Consider the following 19,774-nt stretch of genomic DNA (forward strand, 5'->3'; position numbering starts at 1 on the left):
TTCTGGGAGTTTTCTTTGCCCCTGTGAATTAATTCAGAAACCTGGATAAATATGAACCTCATTAAGAACAACAAAGTTCAAATCACTAAAGGATGAAAATATTTAAACTGAGACAGAAACGTAGAGTAGTGCCAAACATTTCACTACTCCCATGGGTTTTAAAAGAAGTTTATTATTTAGTCCTTGGCTTAGATTTGTACTAATAGGAGCAAAAGACCCAAATTTACAAAATCCCAGCATTTGCTACCTCCTATCTAAAACAGATCAGTCTGCTAAAATCTCCATTTTATTACAGAATGCATTGCTGCCTTTTATTTTCTTTTCTATTTTGTACTCTCCCTAGTTTAAGGGTATGATTCACTCCCCTTCTTTCCCCTAGTCAGCAAAACCTCAAAACCCAAAGGGCTGTGTAAAGGTGTCTAAACATGATAAATATAGTTTACAACCTCTGACTGTAGTCAACGTACTTACTGCTGTACACGTTGTGCTTCAGAGTGGCCCCCTAGCATCAAAGGGACCATTAGTATGCTAATAGTCTCTGTCCTGACCCAGCATATATATTCTCAGGAGATCAGTACTTAATTTATTTTTCTATCTGGGTTCAGAAGATTGAGAGTTAGGAAATGTATGTCACCTTGCATTAGAACTGTTCACTCCTTTTTAAAAACTAGCTAAGGAGAACTTGCTTGAAGGACAAAATGGTGTCCTGCTGCAACTGCATGTGATAGGAAAGAAACAAAAAGATGGTACTGCATATTCATCAAAAGGCATGCCCAAAAAAAATCACATTGGACACTTCAGATACAGCAAAACTATAAACAAAAATCAAAATATTTTAATATTTATAATGCATAAATTAACCAATTTACTTTTTTTCATTAACTTATATTTGACTAAACAGCTTTGTAGCTTGCCTGGAATGAATCAAAATATTTCATGTTTATAAAACTTAGATACACATATCATTACAAATATCACTGCAATTTGTTAAAGGCCACCATTAACCTGAAGCAGAGGGATTTATTTTTGTTCTTCACAAGTTCAGCCTGAAAGGCAGCAACATTTCCAAAATCTCTTGCATGAAGTTCCACATTATGATAGACAAACAATAGCTTCACACTGAGATAAACACTCAAAACAAAAATGTAGAAGCAGGTACACTAGCAGGCTACAAGGCCTCTGGAGTTGTCACTGTGTGACTACTTACCACCACTTTCACGCACTAGCCATTCTCCTCAAGTATTTCAAGAGCTCTACCTGCTGTTCTTAATATGATGTTACTTGGTTTATTTTTCTACTTTTTACATTTGTCCTGCAGTCAAACAGCTAGAGACAGAACAGTGGATTCTGTTCCGTTCCAGTTCATTGACATAACTATTCGTAATTTTCACTTAATTACATCCAAGCAAGCTTGAATGGCAAAGCAGTTGTCACAGAACATATGTAAAAGGTAACGGAGCAAAAACTGGACAGTCTATGCAGTCAGGAGGAAGCTATTATGAAATTTTTGAAGTGCAATGTCCAGAAAACAGTTACGTGTTCTCATGTTTTCCCAATAGAACATGTCCGTATTACACAGAGGAGGAAAGTTAAGGAAAAAAGAAAAGATTCCTGCTTTTTCATACCTTTCAAAAGTGCTAGTTTTCAATGAATTAATCCAGACAAAAGTATTTTTCATTCCTCAGTTAAACACAAGTAAGCTAATCAAGATTACAGGTTTCTATACAGCAAAATATGAAAGAACTTATCCTCAAGAAAAACAACTGATTTTGCTGTATAGCCTGTAAATGACACAGACTACAGCATCATCACTCAGAGCAACTAAGATCATCTAAAAATTATGCTTGCCTCATTGTATACATTAACTAAAAATGCAAAACCTTTGCCATATTAAAATTTGATGCTCTATGGTGAAATCTTAAATTAAATGCAATCTTGAAGAGACAGACTAACTTTGGAAAGTTTTACATTAAAAAGTAAATACTTCAGAACACAACACACAAAATGTAATCACATCATCTACTGTGTACTAAAAAAATAATTTTATTTCCTTCAGGTAATGTGCTGTTCTTAAGTACTTTCAAGATCATTTAGCTCATTCCTTAGCAATTACATGTTCAGTATTATCTGCTCTAGAAAACATGACTAAGCTGCATAATTCTTTAGTGCAGTGGTAGAGTTTGTGTGGCTTTTTGTTTGCTTTTAACTTCTAACAGTAATACTTGCATGAAAAGAATTTGCAGTAGTCAACAACACAAAAACTTACCAACATCCATGGCAGTTTCCATGAAGCTTTTCTGCCTTGAAGCAAATTCAGCCAACAATTTCTGTTGCCTTTCTCTGGCCTTCTGTCGCCTGCGTGGAAAAAAAAAAAAAGAGGAGAGTGGAAGGATGTGGAAAAGGAAGGTGGGGGAAGTAAGTGTAAAATGGAAGAAAATAATTTGTACTGTCAGGTTGATTACACTTACCACATTAAACAATCTCATTCAAAAATTCTAGTTCTCTCTAAATAAGGGATTAGTTTTCAAGAATAAAAAAAGAATCTATTATTCTAAAAGTAGACTTCAAGAAATAAAAACAAACCAGCAAAAGGTCTAAAGTCTGAAAGGAAATAATGAAATCCTGTCCTAAAACACCTCCAAGGGATCCTTAACGGATTAAGGCTTGGTATCATTAAAAACAGAAAAACAAACTAAAACACCAGCACCGCCTAGGACCTTATTCTTGAAAGTTATCTTTCTGCTACACAAAGGAAGAATAACAGAATGAAATGCCAAGCGTTGCGCAAAAACTAGTACTCACGAACAAACAAATTAACCAACTTCTACAGGTAGATGATAATAATAATAAAGCCTACCTCACTCATTTTTGACATCAAGCCTGATGCCAAGGGAAACAATTATGAATAACTTTTCCATCTAAGGCTCCTCATACTGGTGTCCTCTCCCTGACTTCCACCCAAGACACTGCCAACCAGTAGTTTTTATACCTTGATTTAAGTTTGAGATAGCCTTCAGTTTGAAAGCCCTTATCTTTCTGGAGCCAAGCTGACTTCACTGAATTTTTCCTCATTGTTTAACACAGCTCTAGATTTACAAATGGAAGGCATTAGTTAAGACACATTCTCATCTGTCCTTAAACTGTATTACTGACCTATCCAAGGCAATATGACAAGCTATTCTATAACTCCCCTATTGCTCCAAACATTAACTACAGAACAGCAACATCTTTTGTTAGTTCAGCAAAAACAGTGAGTTTTTATCAGACAATACTTAAGTATGCCCCCTATTTTTCATCCCACTGCCATCTGAAAAATTACTCTTCTCTCCACAATGGTACAACTCACCATCTATTCACTCTAAAGCCAATAACACAAAGATCTTGATCCAAACCTGCAAAGGGATGTCCAGCTCCCAGTTCCATCTCCACTGAATCTGTATGGTACCATATAAGTTTTTACTTGTACTATTTGCTTTTATTCCTTTGCAGTGTAACAAATTAACAATACATAGTAATATCCCATCATTTTTCCCCTTTTCATTTGTTTTTCCTGAGTAGGGCATGGCTTTTAACACTTGCTGTCTCAGATAAGAAGACCATTAAACTATATTTCTGTTCTCTTCATGTTTTCATCTTCATATCCTAAACCAATCCTTCAAGGTTTTATTTACGTATCCTATTGTTTCTATAAAAACATTTCACCTTGTTTTTAAAATACCCTGTGGGATGTACCATTTACATTTAGTTCTGCATGATCTCCTTATTCCTGTGCTCATCAGTGTCTGGTTTTGATATATTTTTACACGTGTCACTATCTACCCACTACAGTATGCATATTTACCCAAGTTGCCTCTTCCTAAAGTACCAGGAAGTACTTCCTAAAGTAACACTTTGACAAGAGGTTACAGACAGAGGAAATGGGAAAATTCAAGTGGGGAAAAATCAAACTCATGCTACAGCTGCTCACCACATGGAGCTTGTGAAAACCTATGTGTCCCATGGATAGGGACTTCACATAGCACTGCCCCAGTGCAGCTAGGGAAGCTCTATCAGAGCTACAAATCCTGTTCATCAGCATTAACAACAATTTTTTTTTTTTTTCACCCAGTTAGAGACAACTAGAGTTACTGACAAGGAATTCAAGAACAATCACTTGGCATCTGAGTCCTCTTTAGTCCCCAGTACTGCCTAATCACCACAGTTCTGGCACAGAAATAGACTTGCACAGGCTCAAAGCAACTAACTTAACGCAACTTGTTACCCTGAAGTGCCCTGTTTATATGTCAAAGCTTCAAACTTGTTTTCTTAAAGGCACCTTAAAAATCTGAGTACCTCTGTCCCTTTGTGTCACGTTTTACTGCCACCGTTTCTCAAAATAACTTCTATTTACAACAAACTTAGGATTCATTATTTTTGAGGATCATATCAGGGCGTTCATTAAACCTGTTTTTATTTATTTCTCCCTGGGAATTTCTCAATATACGTCTCAGCTGAAAGCAGAGTGACTATAAATAAAGGCCTTTAATAAGAAGACATAAACAAACTCTGACAGATTCAGAACAGCTCTGTAATTTTCCATGATGGCCCACGGGGATATGACACTGCAATTGAAAAATACTGCAAGCAGCTCAGGCTCTTTTCTAGTTCTGTATTTTGGTTTCTATAGTGACAACCCCTTGCCTGAGTGATGCCAAATTTGTCATTATATGTCAAAGTATCTAAAAAGGGTGATCACTGAATGGTCAGTATGCTTGATTTTCATTAATACAAAACTGGACTTGGAAAGAAGAAAAATAAACAAAAAGAAAGTGAAAATTACAGCCTGACTATAATAAGCAATGACATTATATATGATATAATTATATGTATTATTATGTTATATAAGCAATGAGATTAGTCACTTCAATTATCACATTGTCCATTAATAAATTCCACAGGTCCCCAGCTCTTTTATGGATTTGAGGGGAGAAAAATAGTCACTCAGACACAAAGAACTGGAAACATTCATTTTCACCATTACGTTAGCCCTAGAATTTAACAAACTGTAAGTGCACACAATAGTTACTTTCAAATATCACAACTTTTCTAGAGGGAAAGAAATAACTTTAGACTTTTCTATATGGAAAGTTAGTTGATTGATTCCTATGCTTCTCCCGTACATAAATCTAGCACTACTGAGCACCAGATCAATCAATAGATGCAGAACACACACTTCTCTTCTACCACCCCATTATTTTCTTATTAATGTTACCTTTCTTCTTTATCCAAAGTTTTCTTCTCTGCAGAACTAATCTTTTTTGGTGGTACAGGAGGTGTCACCTTTCTGCATATCTCTTCAATTATACGTTTATTCAATCTGCTCTGTACAGCAGCTTTCAATAAAATTCTTTCTACTGCTGTCATTCCATCACCATGAGAGTATCTTGGAATTTCTGGGTGGATTAAAACATCCACATCATCCAACCACGGAGGATAGTAAGAGTTCTGTTTTCCTGACAGTTTGTGATGCAACTTAATCAGCAAGGACAGTATACTTTCTTTGACTTCCAGAATGGCTGTGGTTAGCTGTGGAGTTGCACCAGGTGCTGACCATTTCATTGATGCTTTTGGCCGAACCACTTGATTTGCCTCACTGGTGTTCCGATTGATGATTTCTTGAAATTTTTTTCTACGTTCTGCAACCAAACTGAACACTTGAGCTGTCCCCGAATTCTTGGAAAAAAATAAATTTTAACTTTCAAAATACAATTATAAACAACATACATTTATAAAACTACAGAAAATATTTTAAATTAGGATGAAATGTATGAAACATTTTAAGGTTTTCTCTCTTCCAAAGCATACTGAAATTTTGTATATCACAATATTAACCCCACATGTCATACTTTTATACAAATCTAAAATATGCAGCTACATAAAAAGCCAAGTACAAAAAACGTCTATAACAAAACAACAACTGGCTTTACTCTTGTTAAACTTAGAATTCTGTTCTCCAAGGAGTAGTTTCTTACTAAAATTATAGATATGCCTGAAAGAGTATCCTTCAGCCATTTCTTTATCCTAAGTCTACTGAGCACTGCTGCACAACATAACAATCTCACACAGATGAGCCCTGCACATCCCCATGGAGCACTGTCCACCTTATGTGGATTTATTAGGTCAGACCCAGAAATCACACACCCATATTTGCAAGCAGAGCTTGCTATCTAGCACCCACGAGCGCAGTTACACTAATGACAGAGCCCACTCAGATGTTTCTGTTCTATGCTACCCTTGTTTGCATTCCCAAATTAAGGAAACATTGAAGCAACTCACATATACTGAAGCCATAGTGGAGATGTTTCCTGAGTATTTTGAACATAAGATTCAAAACTTGTTAACATCTTACCCACCTCTCAAAAGTCTGGGCAACCAAAAGATGCCAAATACTTCAGAGATCAAGTATAAAGATGGGATACTGAACTTCACCTAACCTACCTTGTTTGTTTTAATCTACTGCATCTAACATTCCTACTTCAAGTTTTAAAGTATTTTTCCTAATATTAACATGCAAAAGGAATATCTAATGCATTTCACTACAACACCTTTCTTTACGTCCAGCATACAATAATCAGAAGTGCTGTATACAAAAGCAGCCTTTACAGATATATTATATTATCTACTGGCTACAAACCTTTTGGTTTTGCCAAAGAAATATTTTTTATTGCCATTAATCATTTCAAATGCACTTGCAATGAAAAGTTAAACCAACCGAGATTTGAGAAAGCTAGAACTACTTTATATTATTAAATGTTAGTGATATCTTGGCAAGACAAAACGAGGCCTAAACAAAAAGCTCAAGCAGTAAGCTAACAATGACATTTTATATTTGATAGAAAGTTTTAATTTGAAAATAAGTATTGAAAATGTAAGGACTTTTTTTTCCTTAAAAGTTTATTACCTAAGATTAAAATCAAAAATATGAAAAAAGCATGATTCCTTTCAATATAAATTAAAAGGAAATTCAAGAAAATTAGAAAATTCCACTGAACATCAAGGTTAGAACAATTAAAGCCATGTTGCTAGTTAATTGCTTAGGAGAACAAACTGCACACAGATCTACCTCTCTCTGAAGGCTCTTCCGCCTTGAACACTGGTAGATTGAGGACAAAAAAAATCATTAAATATATCATTTGGAAGGAGATATGTGAAACAATTTCTATTTCTGCTATCAGTATACTTAGAAAAGATTACTGGAGAAAAGAATAGTATCCTAAGAAATTTATAAAAAGCGTAAGAAATACAGCCTACACCCCCCCCCCCCCAAAAAAAAAAAGAGAAAAAAAACAGGCAATAGGAAAGAGACCAGTGTTTTTTATATACTTACTTGTGATGAAGCTAAACCATCTGAACTGGTACTTGCAGGTGGTTCTTTCTTCACTTCTGGAGCAGTTTCTGGTACTCTTACACGGACATAGTTAATGAAGTGACGCATGTTAGAAACCAAGTTACTACCTGGAAACCAACTGTCATGGCAACGTTCTTGTCCACCTGCAGATTCCTTTAAAATAATAAACAAAAGTGTACATTCTCTTATGCGTCACAATAATTTATGCAGCTTTTATAACTGTACTGCAGAAACCATCACCTCTTCATGAGATGTGAATAGTATGTACCTCACTGAAGTCCATCTAGCTTTTAATTATAATAACTGACACCTACCCTGAGGACTACAGCTCTGATAAATATATAATGTTATCAACACTATGAAACAAAAGCAAAAGAAACTACATAGGGTAATACAAAGCTGCATAATCTAAGATTAGTACAAACTATACACAAGTCAAGCGCAAAAAAAAAAAAACCAGCAGATCGTTAGTCATATAAGAAAAATGTCACTGACCATTTAAGTGCCCAGTGATAATGGTTTCATTTGAAAATCTAGACATTTAACCGAGTTTTAGATGAAATTGATTCAAAAAAAAAAAAGGAATTTAAAGAACTGATTTACAGAATAGTAAGGATGCAACTTAACTGTGTTGCCAGGTTATCAGTACAGAAACCATTTCAACATAAGACAAGATACCAAATTTCTCTTCATATGAGTATGCAGTTTTCTAATATTTATTGCTTAGTTGATTCCTGCTTAAAAAAATGTTTTGTTCTAAACCACACGGTAAAATTAGTAAACATATTTTTTTTGTTAAATATTGAATCATTACACAAACACCCCCCCCCCCCCCCACACACACACACACACACACCCCCAAAAAAAAAACTTCTTACCTCTTCCTCTGATTCTTGTTCTGGAGAATTTTCCAACCCCAGCTCAATCAAATACAAAACCATGCAGAGGACATGTTCTGACAAATTCTGATGATCCATTAATATCTAGGCAGAAAAATAGACAGACACATCATAAAAGGTTTTATCTTTGATATTCCCACAATCTCTATTACAAGAAAAAAGCAGAAATTTCCAAAAAGCATGACAGACATCTGTAACCTAAATTGGGAGGTAGAGCAAGAAAACAGAAGTCTCATATGAATAAACTTAAAGCACTACCTACCAATTTACTTTGCATGACCTTCCAGGTTACCCACACCAAGAAAGGTAGGAGGCCTTGAGCTATATATATATATATATATATATATATATATATATATATATATATATATATAGCTCAAGGCCTCCTACCTTTCTCATATATATATATATATATGTATATGTATATGTATATAAGTATGTATATAAGTATATATACATATATATATATAACTATTTCTTTATTTATCTTTATTTCTTTATTTATATATATATGATTTTATTTCATGCGCTTTCGAAAGTTGTATTGTGAGATACGAGCATCAATTAAAAAGAAAAGACTAGACAGGCAAAACAACATTAATACACTATATGGATTTTAACCACCTCAGTCATTTTAATGTTGTTTTGTGTTTTTTTTTTTTTTGTTTTAGCTCAATTAGCAAGAGGAAGAACAACTCTAATTGAAAGCATTTCCTCCTAAGAACAAAAATAAAGTTATATAAATTTGAACCTGACTATTCCAAAAAAAAAATCTATAAAAATATGATGATTCTAAGCACTCCTGCTCTAGGAAGTGGAAGTAAAATACTAGACCTAATGAGAATTAAACCCATACCTTGTAAAGAAGTGTGAACAGCACTATGTGCAAGGTTTTACAGTGTAAAAGCTTTATGAGACCTTTGTAACTTGGATGTAGTGGCGTTCTCTTCTTGTAAGGAGGCCATGGGTTGCCAGGAAATTTACCACTTTGCTTTAAACTGTTGAAACACAACAGACTTATGTTAGATACTGCAATCATGTGGACAGCTGTCACTGTTACAGGCCCATGCAGCACTCTTTATTCAGATCAACTTTAGAACTGACGACCATCTCTCAACCATTTAATTTCTCTAAGCAACATTCCAAAAATTGGAAGTATACACAGAGTCCGGTCCTACTTTTCTGTGGATTACCACTGCTTGAAATGACATTTATAAAGCTATATAAATTGTTTACTACTGCTATGAACTTAAGAATTCTATTTTCATTCTAAAAGGCAAATAGAAGAGTGAGAAAACTTTTCACATCACTAAAATCCATGTATTAGTCAAACATCAAACAGCAAATTCTCACCTGCAGTATTGGGTTATAGGCAACAGCAGGAAATGCTAGACATAATTTCTAACTTCATAGATATGACTGTGTTGGTAAAGCCAAATATAGTTAAGTGTTAAATTCAATGTGGAGCCACATTTCTAATACTGAGCTGGAATCCAGTGCACTAGACAATGCAGATACTTAGCATTACTAACTTTCTCAAAATCACTTACGGTGTATGTTTACAGTGAGTCTTTGACTTAATACAATAAGCACAAGGGCAGAGAACAAGTACAGTGAAATTATCCTAAGAATTTTTTGAACCTGATTTTTATTTCCCAAGTTATGAAATGAAAGAGAACCAAATTAAATTAGTTGAAATCCCAGTCTGTAAGGGTAAGAAGTTGTACTGAATAGAATGTAAGGGACAGAACAAGGACCAAATCTTGTTGCATCTTAGAACTTAAGAGTGCCCATGAGTGTTTTTTTCCAGTGTTTAAATCAGAACTCATTTAATTATCCCATGGTTTCTGTCATACACGAATATACAGAAATAAATGCATCGTCTTCAACATAATTTCAACACACCCATTACAGAAGCACAGAACGGTTACGGGCAGAAGGAATCTCTGAACGTTATCCAGTCCTGCCGCCCACTCAGGCAGGGACACCTAGAGGCACCCAAGGACATGTCCAGGCGGCTTCTGAAGATTTCCAAGGAAGCAGACTCCCTAGCCTCCCTGGGCAGCCTTTTCCAAAGTTCTGACACATGTACAACAAAGGAGTGCCTCCTGATGTTTAGATGGAACCTCTTGTGCTCCAGGTTCTGCCCACTGCCTCTTGTCCTGGCACCGGGCACCACTGAAAAGAGAGCCTGGCTCTGTCTGCTTTGCATCCTCCCTTCGGGTATTTATACACATTGATAAGATCCCTCCTAAACCTCCTCTTCTCCAGGTTGAGCAGTCTCAGCCTCTCCTCACGGGAGAAAGGCTGTAATATTATGTTCCATTTACCTAAATGTAAAATAAAATAAAACAAAAAGGCTACTTTCTTTAAGTGACTTAACTGATTTTAAAGTCTAACTTTTGATTAAGTATTTGGTCTGCAATTATATTCACTACTTGGTCTGTATCATTTCAGATATATTTTTAAACATTTATGGAAGAGTATCAGACTAAGCTATTCAAAACCGTTACACTGTCTATGAATTTATAAGCTATTCACTCAAGGACAAACTTGAGACCTGAAAACATTGATAACATCATTAACATTCCCAGGCAGCAAAAACAAAGATAAACAAAAAATATTTTGCAGTAAACAACATAACATTACATTTCTAAATATGATCCAACTTACAAGGCTGTGTATCTGTCCATTGCAGACTGTACATCTCTACGGTAAACTGTTCGGAGTATTACCATTACAGGGTCAAATTCCTTATCCCAGACTTCAGCTGTTGTTTAAAATAAGTCACACGTTAAAATTTTCTTTATAGACATTACAACTTATTCCAGAGTTCCTTCTTCATTAGCATTATGTAATTTTCTATTATATAATCATTTTTTCAGCATAGTACATATTTTTTTTTCAACTCTTACTAACAATATTTCATACTTTCTATATTAATAATTACTCCTACTTATGAAGTAATACTACTTATCTAGACATCACGCTTTCACCATCAAAAATATTTTTCTTAGTTCCAAAACAGAAAATTAATTATTAAGGCAATAGATCTTTTCTATTAAGCAACTTTATTTTTACTGTCTTCCAGTTTTGTTTTCTGTTAGATAGCACTTCACTATGTGGGGGGCAGAGGAGGAAGAATGATACATTCCTGATAAAAAGACAGCTGAAACACATGCAGAGGATTTTATTTTTTTTAATTCAAAATAATTTGAAGTATATTTAAGCAATTCTAAGTAAATGAAGGCAGCCCCAAAACACGTTTCTCTGTACTTTTCTGTATGCATCTTGCTTCACTCCTTTTTATTTCAGAGTATATCTAACAAAAGGTTGTAATTATTTTTCAGTTGGTACTTGATAAGCTCATGCACACTTGAAAATTAGGAATTAAAGACTGCAGAGCAAATAGCAGGTAAGTAATATTTAACTATTAAGTGTGGTGAGCCAAATGACTGTACCTTAACATAATCTTTCGTTCAGTCTTGACAACAGCCAAGTTTCTTCTCAAAAAAACATGTGATCAATCATTTACAAACCTGCCTTTGTTTTTTAACTAGCATATACGCGTTATTTTAGCATTTAAATCTTACTTATTCCCATTTTTTTTTGTAGCTTTAAAGAAATATGCTGAGTGGCTTCTCAGAGCAATCAAAAATAAAGAAGTCTGAGCAGAATATTAGTAAACACATTCCATTTAAATGCTACTTCTTATGGACTTGTAAATGGAAAGAAAAAGTTTCCAACATAAAAGCAAATTAAGATGTCCCACTCTACAAACTGTTTTGAAGTGTTTTGCTCCTGTGACACAGCAATATGAATTCAAGATTCAACACAAGAAGGAAAACAAGGGATAACAGAAATTTAGCTCCACCAGCAGGCATAACACAATGTAAGCATTTACAACATTCTTCCAAGTTTCCACAGGCAAAAGAAAAAACTGCCTACAAACTAAACAGCTTCAAATTGTCAGACCCAACACTGCCAGTTCTCAAGTCATCCCGTAGGGAGGAAGGAGTTGATTCATCTTCAGCTATGCTATGAGCTGAAGCACAACCAGAGCACATGGAGCATTTCAGATTCCTAGGAGGTTTATCTGCTGAGTGACAGGAAACAGTAATGGAACACTGAGTTCTTAGATTCTTCCTCTCCTTTGATATATCAACACTGTTGAATCCTATTTAGATGGAAAGCCGGTTGGGGAAAAAGCTTGTCATTTTTGTACTGCATGCACTGTAGAATTATAGAACAATATTCTGTACCTAGTCTAGCTTGAACTTTGGTCTAGAGCCTCACTATTGACTGTGAAAAATGTTAGACTGAGATATTTAAACAAGATAAAAAAATACCATGATACATAATTCTTTAATTATAAAAATGTGAGCAGGTTCAAAAGCAATGTCTTTGCCACTGACACCCCACTAGTGTAAATACTTATAAGTTAAAAAAAAAAAAAAAAAGAGACATTCAGTAATCACATGAATGATTAAGTATATAGATCAGTGAAATACAAATAACATGATCCTTCAGTTCTTCACTTTTCCCATGCTTTCTAAGGACACCTGGTTAATACTAGAAGCTCACTTTTACTCTACAACAAAGTGTAGAAGTAAAAGCCATTAAGAAGCTTTAGCAATGCTCTTAAATATAATAAAAAACATAATATAAATATAATATTATATCAATATATAATATTATGTAATTATAAAATATATAGTTGTATGATTATAATATATAAATATAATAAACAACAATGGAGAGATCAGTTTTGTTGTTGTTTTGGGGTTTTCATTTTTGTTTGTTTGAAACAGAAACAAAAAACTGCTTAAGCTTCTTACTACTGAGTATTTTAAGAGCACACTGATTACCATACCTTTTGGTGTGTACATTCCTTGTTGCATGGAACCTCCAGGTTCAAAAACAGGAGCTTTAAAATCAGCAACTGCTGACAAGACTGATTCAAAGCTTAAGCTTCCTGGAATAATTCCACTTTTAGGATTGGGGTTTTCTGGAATGTAATGCTTGTGTTAAGGAAAGCAAACGTTATACTTAATTACAGTACACAACATTTTACTTCCATCAACATTTTCACTAATTTCAGAGGCCACACTTGGGCAGTTCTCTGTGTTTACCACAAGAGGTCTGTATGCTCCAGAAGCTATGGTTACCAGAGTGAACCAATTGTGCCTGCAACATCTAGGTTTTTTTAAACCAAGCCAGTTGTTACATGCTTACTCAAAAGGTAAGTATTAAGTGAGAACTCAAAACTACTAACCCCAGTGTATATAAACAAGTTTCTGTGTTTTCCACCATTTATGGACACTTAGGCTCTCTTAATACCAAGACTATTCTGCATTTACAGCTAGGTGCAGAACAAGCAAGTAAATAGCTTGGTATCCACACACACCATGCAATTCTCCATCTGGGACTGGCTACTTCTCATTTTAGGTAGTAATACTTAGTCAGCCTACTGACAATACCACAAATCACGAGTAGCAATTGCAAATAAGTGAACTTCCACTTAGCGATAAGTGACTGCTCATATAACAGGTTTACTTATTTTACATACTTTGGTGAATCGCTTAGGAAAAATAATCAAGAACGGGAAATTGCAATATTGGGAACATCGCAGAAGACATATGAAAATAACTTAAATGGAAACTGGTTTTGAAAATATAATAAACAGATAAAATTGTATATGATATATCCTGAGTTGCTAGGATCTTACTGTAACAATTCAGAATCCATATTCTGTATTTCTAACTCTCAGACTCCTCCTTTCCTACCTTTATAATACCTAGTATTTTGCCTAATGCCTACCACTGGATTGCAAGCTGCTGGGCAATCACCGCAAGGTATTTAATTTGCCTATGCAGCTTAGTACATTTACAGCAGTAAAACCTGTCTATTTGTATGGAACTGTTCTGGGATGTGAACCCTTATTACTGTGCAGAAAGATCTAGAGTTTGTTCTTATTCAGGCAAGATACTTTCCCCCAAAACAGATACATTTCACTTTAATTTCAAAGCAGCATTCGGAACTGCTATTATTTGCATTTTTAGTTTTTGATATAAAAAGCTATAGCTAATATAAGTGGCTTCTTTTTATAATGGGATATAATTAACAATAATTAAAGGCTAAAAACCAGATAAACGTGACACTTGGTTACACTTTCTACAATGTTACTGGAAAACAGACTTTTTGCCTTTCACCTGACTTTTGTAGTGTTAAAACAACAACAATAATAATAAAAAAATATCAGTTCAATATTTTGTATCAAAAACTATTTAAAAGTATTACAAAGTCTTGCATATTCTGTACAAAAGACCAAAGCTGGAACAAACGCTTTTGCTGACAATACACATATGCAAACACATCTTTACAAAATTTGTTATAATTACATAAGCTGAAAACATGATGTTCAAGCTCCCAACTCCCACTACTCTCCAGTACCTGTCATTTTCATTCACCCGTATTAGTTAATATATTCCAAGGATATGAGATCCAATAATGAACTGTGCGTCCTGTCATTCATACAGAGCTGAGCTACCATCTCTGCTCTGAGGATCTCATCGTCTGTCATTCCTAGAACAATAAAGTAAAAAAAGCAACTAAAACACCATGACCTAAAAACACACAATCAGCAAACATTTGTCATCAATACAAGATATATTTGATACAAACATTAAGTAATGATATAGTGCTATAAAAATACAGCAAAATATGGGAAGGGGCTGCACACAGGGAGCTGCGCTCAAAGGTTGTGAAAGGGACATAACCTCAAACAGAATAAACAAGTACAAACTGAAACTGTTTGTCGTTCTGAAAAAATATAACAAATCTTTTTGCAATCACACACAACTAAGTCACTTAATTTCATTAAAGCCATTTTTCTCCTTCTCCACATATTTTGTCCATTTCTAATTCATAAGTGATTAAAATTCAGTAACTGGTGAGAATGAAACCATGTGTTGAACACTCCTAGTATTTGGCTAATCAGCTTTATTGTAGCTACTAAAGGTTGAGAGACTTGAAAACGCACAGCCATATTATTTACATACGAGTATCCCTACAGCAGTGGTTCTTACCTAAATGTAAACGAAGACTTAACAGAAGGACCAAAAATGTTAAGGCTCCTTCCAACATGGACCTTTCATGCTCTGAATCAAGAACTGTATTTTGATGCTGTGATGCCATTGTTAACAGATCTACCACCTTAAATCTACATAGCAAAGAGCAAAGTCAGAAACATTGTTCTCCAACATTAAAATACTTATGTTAAATGTACTGTTTAACTCAGGGCACCATCTAAATCAGCTCTAAATTAATAGAAAACAAAAAGCATGTAATGCAGGAATATGCAAACAGATTATGAAAACTGTTAATTTCATATTTTTACAGAACTGTGGAATGCGCTATAGTGCTATTTACTCCACATGAAAACATCTTGTATCTATGAAGATATTGGAGTTAATACCAATTAATGTTTTTAAACCCTGATTTTATTCTATACCCAGGAAAGCAGGCATCCTTTCTCTGGCTCTTAACATTGCAGTTTTATTTTCTACTTCCAGTTAGCATATTCTCAGAGCTTACATATGAACTTGTGAAAGGAAAAAAAAAAAAAAAAAAAACACAACAACCCACAAACACTACCTCACACTCTGAAGACACTCAGTAAACATAATATTTCGAGCTTCACTACTGTAAAACAAAAGACAATCATGTATAAAGTTGAGGATGAGAGATAGCTCTTTATCCCAAGTCCTTATTTATGTATCAGTTTTGGCTAGGCAAAGTTGTTCCAGTAAAGACTATCAGATATGCACCTTTTCTCTCACATGGCATTAATTAGTCAACAGCTAGGAAAACACTGACCAAGAACATTAATCTTTTAATCCTACCTTTCAAAAACTGATGAAATAAAATAATCTGGGTCAAGCCTAGAGGCACAGACCTGTGGAAAGAGTAAATTAACTTCATTTAGTAGTTTGTTTTCAAACAAACACTGCCTTGGCTTCTCAGAAAACTTACTTGCAGCAGATAAATGTCAGGATCAATCATTGAATTGCAGAAATGAGACTGCACATAAGTCATTGCCTGTCCTTTAATTTGTAGGCCATTTCTAACCCACATGTTGCTATGAATTTCAGAAAGGCTTGCCTGTTCAGGAAAAATGACAAAAATATATACAAAAATTGATAATACAGCTGTACAATTCAATGTTAGCAGATCAGTGTATTATTATACATACTCACACACGTATATTATAATGGAATAATAATTTACTTCTCACAGTGAGTCAGGGATGAAAAGGAATGAGTGCAAGTCTACGAAACAGATACCACATCTCAATACAAGACTGTATTTCAGACAACGAAAGCGGTCAAAGCCAATGCAGTGATTTTTTTCCCCTCTCTCCCTTCCCTTCCCCCCATAACTGCCTTCCCCCAAATCTTAAAAAGGACTCCAAACATTGTGTTATCAATGGTTAAAAAGAAGTTAGGTATAAAAGTAGTGATTACAAATACTGCTCAATATCATTTACATAAAATAAAATTTTATAAAGAAGAATAATGCTGCAGCAGCATCCACTCTTGAATTCATTTTGAATTTTCAGATTGAGTTTTCTTTTCAACTTGCACTCCATTAATAGCTACTCCATGAACAAACTCCTGTATTCAAGTTTGGTTATCCTGATACCCTTTTTGGAAGTGATCTAGTGAATATTGTCATCACACTTCTCTAAATTTTATTGTTAACTAATACCACATCTGATTTTGGGAACAGGAGGTGAAAAAAAGTTCATCCAACTCAGTATATTCTATTTATTATATTGTCAATTATCAGTTATTTTGATATTTTACAATTAATATTCCCCCTTATTAAATACTTCTAAATATGTTCAAATTACCAGGGCTAAAATAATCAGACAAGTTTTTTTTGTATTATTATTATTTATTTATTTAATTGTGTATCTCTACATCTGCATCAAAGACAGAAGCCTGCCCATACCTGAATCTGAAGCGGGTGAATCATTAGTTTCATTAGCATCTCCTGATCCGGCAAGATAGTATCCAGATCTAGTTCTTGGCACTTGACAGCCTAGAAACAAAAGCAAGTACAGACTGTACTGAATAATCACACTCAACAGCGATTTTCCATCTTCTGCGCAACTAAAAACATGTGCTTACCTTACTTAAAAACATTGCAAAGTAACGATGCAGTGGCAAATGAAAAGTAACCTGGTTCGGAGCTGGCTGAAAATAAAATACAGATATTTTAACATCACATATAAAACAAAAAAAGCCACACACCTATAAGTGTCTTTGCCACAATCACCAAGAACAGTATCTTGCATGTGGACTTACTTTCCACTAACCTAGTATATGAATTAATTCCCCTGCCCTTTCTGAGGATTCAGAAATGTCCCTTATTCAGACTCCCACAGATAGTCTCTTACTAAACCCCCAGTAGGTAACAACACCCTGAATTGACTGAAAGAGTATCCTTGCTAAGGTAGCAAAGCTGCCTCCCCATTACTATATTGAAGGGGACTTTTGTCCTGCCACGACATTCAGCAGAAAAGTAATATAGCAGCACTTCTGTGAAGACTCACACATATTAAGTTTGCACCAGCAAATTTAAATCATTAAGACTCCAGAAATACAGGATCCTAGCTACATTGCAACTATTAACTACAAAATATGATTTCAGCAAGGCAACCCCTTTTCAATCAATACCTCAAATAATGGTTTAATTGGGGCTGGAGAAGCATTTGAAGAGTTCTCCATGGCTGGAGAATCCTCTAAGTTTAAGAAGAGTTCCACAGTGCCTTGCTTAAATCCATTGATACGTACCTCATCTACAAAATTGATAGCATCAAACCAGTCCTGAAGCGCTTCAAGGCAGTATCTGACAACATTTCTTGTGTATTCTTGTGTTTCCTGCAGTAAGAGAAACCACTGTACTATAACAGCCAATACGGTGTCAGTAAGTGTCTCTGTTTTCCTATTATGAATGCACAGGATTATTTCAAGAATACTTTTACATTACTGTTTATGCCCCCATCATACAGAAATTGATAAGTATTCAGATAGTTTCAATGCTACTCTAGATGCTGAGCATTTTAATGGTGAGAAATGAGGCACCTTCAGAATTACCAGCTGTTCTTATTACCTGCAGGTTTGTTTGGTTTTAATTTCTGTATTTTTTTTTCCAAAAAAGTCAAAATGCAAGCATTAAAAGAAGTCTTTCCACGCAATCTAAAGGAATTGCTAATATCCTGTAAGTTTAATCTACTGAAACATCTTTACAGACTTGTGCTAACATAATGCACATGAAACGTAAGGACAAAACACTGCTACACAGATTTTAACTATAAGAAAACCTTGTTATGATTGTATAATAAAATATAACTTTATAACAATGCCCTAATACAAAAATATTTTTTTGGATTAAATAATGTATTTCAAGTATAGAGGTGCGCATTGCCCTCCAGGAGCAAAGCAGTGGCACACAAGAACGGAAGGAGGAAGGGGATGTAAACCAAACTGCTCTGCCATCAGAGGAACTTAGAAACCCTCATTTCTTACAGACTTTTCCCTTAATCTGCCCTTCTCCCTAAACAGACTCTAGACCTGCCTCATACTCTGAGGACAGCTATGACACCCTTCTCATGCAAACAGTGATAGGTCTTAAACAACAACAAAAAAAAAAAGCCCCCCTGGCCCTGAGCTAAAAAAAAGTATTTCGAAAAAAACAGTTGTAATTCAGTGTTCGAAAGACATAGTGGTATATTCATAATATATCAGTATAATTTATATCACGGAAAGGCTTTTGCAACTGCCTAATTTAAACTGTTTAATAAAATGGATGGTGTGCTCATGTGCATTTTTTCAGTGCACAGTTCAATTCAGGTATTACTGTCTCATAGACATTACGAATCTTAAATACTTATCTTTGAAATTAGCTTATTATTTAATAAAAAGAACCATAAATTCTCTATAAAGAGGTGCTTATTTTCCACACATGTAAGTATTCCTATAACCAGATGAATTCCATTTTCACCATTATTTTTTATAACTTACAGTCTAGAAAACAGTAAAAACTTTTTCTTCTAGTCAGGGGATGAACAGATGTCATAACCTAAGAGGCTTTTACCTCATGTTGTTACTAAAACAATACAAAAATATAATTACTCCACCCCCCATCATAAGGAACCTTCTATATGTAGACACAATCAATATTATAGTCCCTTTACGGACAACTTACTTATCTCCCTTCCCACTGAACAAAGGCAGAATGGGTCAGAGATCTCTATCAAGTTCTTCACCAGATTAGACGTTATTCCATATGTACAGTCAGTTCGCCCTAATCCTAACCCAAACTTGTGCTCCCAGTTTTGGAAATAATAAATTAGGTACAAGCATGAATCCTATACTGATTCCATAGAGAATATGGGTTGATCACAGTATTATATATTCAG

At 34.7% G+C, this 19,774-nt stretch overlaps 1 protein-coding gene across 1 annotated transcript in view; it reads right to left on the reverse strand.

Annotated features, from left to right (window-relative positions):
- The window catches only part of UBR3 (ubiquitin protein ligase E3 component n-recognin 3), a 105,471-nt gene that overhangs the window by 50,277 nt on the left and 35,420 nt on the right, over nt 1-19,774 (reverse strand). Inside the window, 14 exon segments of the mRNA XM_050711635.1 lie at nt 2,267-2,355; nt 5,252-5,712; nt 7,367-7,540; nt 8,266-8,370; nt 9,143-9,284; nt 10,960-11,056; nt 13,160-13,299; nt 14,784-14,871; nt 15,375-15,508; nt 16,191-16,243; nt 16,321-16,449; nt 17,302-17,391; nt 17,481-17,546; nt 18,147-18,233. Coding sequence (XP_050567592.1) covers nt 2,267-2,355; nt 5,252-5,712; nt 7,367-7,540; nt 8,266-8,370; nt 9,143-9,284; nt 10,960-11,056; nt 13,160-13,299; nt 14,784-14,871; nt 15,375-15,508; nt 16,191-16,243; nt 16,321-16,449; nt 17,302-17,391; nt 17,481-17,546; nt 18,147-18,233 — 1,855 coding nt within the window.

Source organism: Cygnus atratus, chromosome 6 (genome assembly GCF_013377495.2).
Source record: "Cygnus atratus isolate AKBS03 ecotype Queensland, Australia chromosome 6, CAtr_DNAZoo_HiC_assembly, whole genome shotgun sequence".
Lineage (NCBI taxonomy): Eukaryota > Metazoa > Chordata > Aves > Anseriformes > Anatidae > Cygnus > Cygnus atratus.